We start from the raw sequence: 6,203 nt of genomic DNA on the forward strand, positions 1-6,203 counted from the left end.
TGATTTTTTTTGTATTTATACTTTGAAACTTATCATATTACCAAAAAAATATTTACTAAGAGGATGCTTAAAAATTCAACATAATTTTGTTGGATTTAGTCAATTTTAGAAATATATTCAGCAATTCCCCACGAAAACAACGCAACTTTTGGTCCTAACATGTATAGGTCATCGCTTAAATTTTTAAGTTATCGCAGTTTTAGCGAAAAAAGTCGATTTTTTTCCCGTTTTCGTCATTTTCTCATTTTTGCGCGTGGCGCGTCGAAAAACCCAGTTTTTATTTTCAAAAAATCGTATCTCAGAGTATCGAAAACATAACTTTACTTCAGGCCGGCGGGGCGGTTTTTTCGCTTTTTTGTTTACGTTATATTGTTGCTCTCAGCGCGAGCGGCGAATGCGACGAAAACTCTCTCGTTGCTGTGCCGTGCTGCCAGACTGTGTGTTTTACACTATAGGCAAAACACGAATTCAAAAAAGGTGCTTATTTTTGGTATCAAGAAGCAAATTATACTAATTTGGGGTCGCTAAACTCAAATATGACCTCAAAAATACTCCAAAGTACGCAGGGAATGTATAATCCAAGATTGCGTCCAATATGGCGGTAGTATGTATGTAATGTGAAATTTTTCGAGGAATCCGATAAAAATATTTTCATACATAAGCTTTTGGTCCCGAGACCTTCAAAACAGTATTTTAAGTTTTCATACGACCTTTTCAAATGTTAAGCTAGATTTTTGAAACTTCTTACTATTTTTCTTATGTTTTCTTGGGAAATTGCTGTATTAAACGATCGTCCGTTATCGTCGACAAATTTATCGCCAATAGAATTATCGGAATAACGATAGATTATCGTTAAAATTCTAGCTTGTTATTTAAATTTTTATATTTTTTTTATGAACCCATGAGAATTACAAAGAGAGTATTCATTTCACTTTTTTTAAGTTGCAAAATTGGTTGAAAATTGTTTGTTAATTTGTAAAGAATGCATAAAAATAAATAAATAAATGTTCAGAGTTCCATTAATCCAGACACAGCTAAAATTTTTTGGTAAATTTAGAAATTAGAAAATACTTAGAAAATGTAGAATAATCAAATCAATTTCTTTACTAGGATTATTTGCAATAAAAAAAAATTGCAGTAATAACTAAAATATGACATGAAATCTTAAAAAAACCTAAATTTCTTTAAAAATTTAAATTTTGAAATTCCAGACATTAAAGTTACAAAAAAAGCATAGAACACTGTTAACATTTATGATTTATTTTTCAGTGATGGTACCCCAAAGGATATCGCTACGCAGTGATAGCCATTAATATTTCAGTCGTGCGTTCAGCCATGAGCATCCACATTTAAGTGCGTCAAGTGTGTGTGTGTGTGCGCGGTTCTCTTTTTTTCATCCCTCTGATTTTCCCAACACACCCTCTCTTTTTTTTAGGAAGGAGATAAGGGGGGCGGTACAACTCCGAGAGTGGGGTTTTGTGTGGAGGGCACTTTGAAAATCGCTTGTTCTTTCCTCACTTCAGGAAGGGGCCCAGCAACGGCTGTGGATGGCGTTAAAATGGTTCCCAGCTCGGACGTGACATGATAGCGATATTTGTACCGTTTAAGTGGCCACAAAATGCACCGCGTGGAACCACGGGATCACAGGCTGGACAAGGCTTGTTGCGTTCGAACTTGATGGCTTTGTGATGGACTAATTTTTAAATATTTAGGAAATAAATAAAATATTGCTATTTTCAAGAATTTATTCCATCATCAACTTGAACCTCCCTCCTCTTCAAAACAGTCCCCAGTGCTTCTTCTGGTGGTGCTCCTTGATGTGCACCGTCACCGGGACGTGCTTCTCCACGAACACCGGCTTCTGAACATACACTGGAACGGGCTTCTCAACGTGAACTGCGTACGGCTTGGGTACTTCGACGTACTCCTTGTGGACAACCGGGACCTTCACCTCGACCGGGTACGGCACGGGACGATCCACGTGGACGGCGACCTTCTTCTCGACGTACACCGGGACGTTCTTCTCCACCACCACCGGGACCTTCTTGACGACCTCGACCGGGTATGGGACCTTAACCGGAACGGCCACGTGCTTCTCGACCTCCACCGGGTACGGCACGGCCACGTTCTTGGTGATGATCTCCTTGTGGTGATAATCGACGATATGCTCGTGATGGTCGTTGAATCCATTGAAACCGTCAAATCCGTGATGGTGATCGTCCAGCTCCCACAGACCTCGTTTGTCCTTCTTGGAGGAGTCGTCGACTGCCGCGCAGGAAGCGATGGCCAGGGCCATGGACAACACAATGAACGCCTGGGGAAAATCACAAATAATTATTTTGAAAAAATATCAAGTAACTATTACTTACCTTCATGTTGAAAAGCCGTTGACAGACGTTTTGAGCTGCGCTCCAGTGATTTTCGGACCGAACTGAGCCGATTTGATGACCACAAGCCAATGATGATGATCTGGGCGGACTGAGCTGATTTTATACGATTTTGGGTTTTTGGACTTGGTCAAAGCCTCTTAATTGGTTGCACCTGCTTTTGCAGTGCGTTTTTCTCTTTTGTAATCAGCCATGATTGCAGCAAATGTTTGTACTTTGTTTTGGTTTTCAATGTCACTTTTCTCCATTGCAAATAGCTGACACAGTTTGAGAAAGGATTTTTTTATTATTTATTTGATTTTGAGTTTCAAAAGTGGATTATAACCATGGTTGTTTTTTCATCAAATCCTTAATCATATTAATTATATTATTTAATAAAAGTTAAAACCGCAAATTAGAACAAAACCTCAAATTTCCTCGGAAAGAAAAGCTAACACAAATTTAACGAACAAAGCTGGTAGAATATGGACACTTAGTAAAGCATTTTTTGTATAACTAGACTGATTTTTAGTTTGAACTGATTATAGGGGGATGGCGTCAAGACTCCACCTCCCGGGTCTCCTAAGTGTGAAGGTATGGCACGGGGAGAGGGCACCGAATACCTATAATTAAAACAAAACCCCAAATTTCCTCGGAGAGACAAGCTAACGCAAATTTAACTAACAAAGCTGGTAGAATCTGGACACTTGGTTAGTAAAGCATTTTTTTGTATAACAGAACTGATTTTTTAGTATAGGGGGATGGCGTCGCTATTTTTAGACCACATTTTCCACTTTTGCTCATCGAAACCGACTACTTTATCGACTGCATTTTGCTGGGCGAGATAGGACGCCTTCTATTTTTAGACGATGACTCAGCACTTTTACACTCTTGCGCTTAACATAACCAGGTGGCAGCACGATGTAACGCCACGTCCCTATGAACTGATTATTAGATTTGCCAAATTCCAGCGAAAAATGTTAACACTCCATCAAAAATGAAACTGTACTAATCCAATTGTTGAACACCATCATTCATCAATTCCTCGATAGTATAGTGGTCAGTATCCCCGCCTGTCACGCGGGAGACCGGGGTTCGATTCCCCGTCGGGGAGGAAAGTTTTTTTATAGCAATAATTTTAAAGTAGACACGCATGATAAAGTCAAGTAGATTCGAAAACCGCTATAAATAGCAACAAAATATCAATTCAGTCGACCGTGACAGGACTCGAACCTGCAATCTTCGGATCCGAAGTCCGACGCCTTCTCCATTAGGCCACACGGCCGCTTATGGAATGAAACTAAAGCTCATCGCATGCGGCTGGTGTTGTACAATCTCCTGCCCAATTATCCAGTCAAGAAAAGAAAGATATCTGCCCGGTCTCAAGCAGATTCACATCGCCTTCCTAAATGGTGAGCGCAAACTTTGCCTGGAATCAGCGCTGCTAATTACCTCAAAACCGCAAGAAAGTATTGGGCAGCTGTCGTCTTTTGAAGGGGGTCATTCAAATGTTACGTAGCTACTACATTCTTGTTGGGAAAACGTGAACTAAGTGTAGTGTCATGTGTTAGGTCATCTCGAAATGATCCCAAATACCTACCTTTTCCGCCATTTTTTCTCATTTTCTAGCCCAATGTTTGGGTGGCTTATGTCGTTCCATGTCGTCTTCTGTGTCGTACCTTTCGAAAAAAAAAAACTTCGCCGGACGTCTCTAAACGAAGCAATGTGTACATCATTTTATTGTTACATGGCCCAGTCAACCTCTTGGGCAGCGTCTCCGTGGGCACAGGCGGCCATCTCGGAACTCGCTCTAACAAGGACCTGTGCCAGTCAAGTGCAGAATCACCCAGCGGCATTTTCTGTAACTTTTTTTTTTCGGAGAGCTTCACCAAAATGAAGAACATTGCTGTCTCATTAGGTTTATTAGCCTTGCCGACTTGGTCCACGAGTGGGTGGACTTGTTTCTACTTACATGTCTGCCGTAAGCGGCTTTGTGGGCTAGACGGAATGATGTTTTTTGTAAGTTTTTTTTTTGCTATATGATTTATTTATCAACTTCTACAATTCGACTAACAAAACTTTTCCATATGAATTCCCAAGCAAAATCAACACAAAAATTAAAGGGTCGTGATTGCAATTTACCACACTTTTGGTCACATTTGCCGCTGCTTTTCCATCTTTTTCCCACCCAGACTCCGTAACTCAAATCATCATCGTCGACCAAAACGTGCCTCACTATAAATGACCCAGAACCAGGGCTGTTTGCAAGTCCTTCTCGGTTCCCCGGTGCCACAACTTGACGACCATATTTCATTGCACTTTAAAAGTCGTTTTACCCTTCCTCCACCGGGTGGCACCTTTTCCAAATCGTGCTTGATTCTTGTCCCCTGGACAAAAGGGACACGGGTTATTTTACTTTTATTTGCGCCAAATGTTTTGAGTCGTTTTTGGGAGGGGAAACTTTAACTCTATAGAAGGAGTTTTGCTTATGTTACTGTTAAATTACGCAAAAAATACACACCAAAAACGAAATAATAAAATCAAAGCTCCAAAATACTTAAAATAAAAAAAAAGGATGGAATGACCAACATATTCTTATTGGATTTGTTCTATTGGATTGAAACCATGTCGGTAATTTTTATATTGTCCAAAAATTCTTGACTGATTTTATTTTTTCTCATAAAAATAAGTATATTGTTTTAATGGCATAAAATATGAAATAATATGTACACTTTACATTGAAATCGGATTTTTAAGAACTACTTATTTTCGGTAAAGTTTTATAAATTGCTAAGGACTCCATCGAGAAAAAAATAATTCATTCAACCCTTTAACAAAAAAAAAGAACTATGCAAAATTTTAATTTTGGTAGCAATCAAAACCCACAGAAAAATGTTCTAAATTTATTTGGCAAAGTTGCCGGATTTGAAATGTAATTTACTCCGACAACTGTCAATACTAATATCAATTTGTTTAGGGCCGAAACAAATATTTTTCAATTTTTTTGTTACAAAAGTGAAATTTCAGCAATTATTTCAACATTTAAATAAAAATTTCACTTGAAAAAGTGTTTTAAAATGCATTTACACTAGTTCCGTTGTTTTGCAATCTTTAGTTTTAGAAAAATGTAAGATTTGACGAAAACAAAAATTTTAGCGTAAAAAGGTTTTTTTTTTAATTCATGAGATATTTAAATTAACCCAAGCATGCTGAAAATAATTCGAAGCGCAGAAGAGCATTAAAAATAACTTAAATTGATTTCAGCACATTGCCCTTTAATTTCCTTTAACATTTTTAATTTTTTTGAAAAAACGTTTTTTTGCCCCCTGATTTTTCGGACCAACTTTAAAAGCGGGGAGACAAAAACTTTAAATAAAATTTGTAGCAGCCTTAGTCCATAAAAAAAGAAATCCAGAGTTTTTTCAAAAAGGTCTTATAAACATTAGTGTGGTTCAGAGCCCCTTGGAAATGCAAAAATGTGAGCTAGACCGTTGCATTGTTGATAAAATCATTGTTCTATGTCTCCTGAAGCTCCCCTGAAATTTTCAGCAAATTTGGTTCAGGTTTCGTCACAGCTCTTTAGCATTTAAGTTTGCATGGTATTTGCATGGGAAATCTTCAAGTTTTTAATTTTCTAACTGCAAAAAATCTTCTACCGAACCAAAAATTCTGAAACCTCAGATATATATCAAAAATAATATAGGGAACAACTTTGTAGAACACTTTAACTTTATCTGAGCAGAACTGACTTAGTTATAAGTGGATTAAGTGAAGGTGTCGAAGTTGTGTTTTGCAAAGGGCCTCTTTCGCCAAATTTTCACCTGATGGCTCACTTTG

At 38.1% G+C, this 6,203-nt stretch overlaps 1 protein-coding gene and 2 non-coding genes across 3 annotated transcripts; 1 reads left to right on the forward strand and 2 right to left on the reverse strand.

Annotated features, from left to right (window-relative positions):
* Window positions 1-1,754: 1,754 nt before the first annotated feature.
* On the reverse strand, window positions 1,755-2,438 carry LOC6049059. The gene is made up of 2 exons (XM_038256469.1): window positions 2,370-2,438; window positions 1,755-2,314 (listed from the first exon to the last, which is right to left on the reverse strand). The coding sequence occupies exons 1-2, from the start codon at window positions 2,373-2,375 to the stop codon at window positions 1,778-1,780; spliced, it is 543 nt and encodes a 180-aa protein (XP_038112397.1). The 5' UTR covers window positions 2,376-2,438; the 3' UTR covers window positions 1,755-1,777.
* A 970-nt stretch (window positions 2,439-3,408) lies between these two features.
* Window positions 3,409-3,480, forward strand: Trnad-guc. Its single transcript has one exon. It is a non-coding gene; the product is annotated as a tRNA-Asp (tRNA).
* A 98-nt stretch (window positions 3,481-3,578) lies between these two features.
* Trnar-ucg lies at window positions 3,579-3,651 on the reverse strand. Its single transcript has one exon. It is a non-coding gene; the product is annotated as a tRNA-Arg (tRNA).
* Between the last annotated feature and the right edge of the window lie 2,552 nt (window positions 3,652-6,203).

This window comes from Culex quinquefasciatus, chromosome 2 (assembly GCF_015732765.1).
Source record: "Culex quinquefasciatus strain JHB chromosome 2, VPISU_Cqui_1.0_pri_paternal, whole genome shotgun sequence".
NCBI lineage: Eukaryota > Metazoa > Arthropoda > Insecta > Diptera > Culicidae > Culex > Culex quinquefasciatus.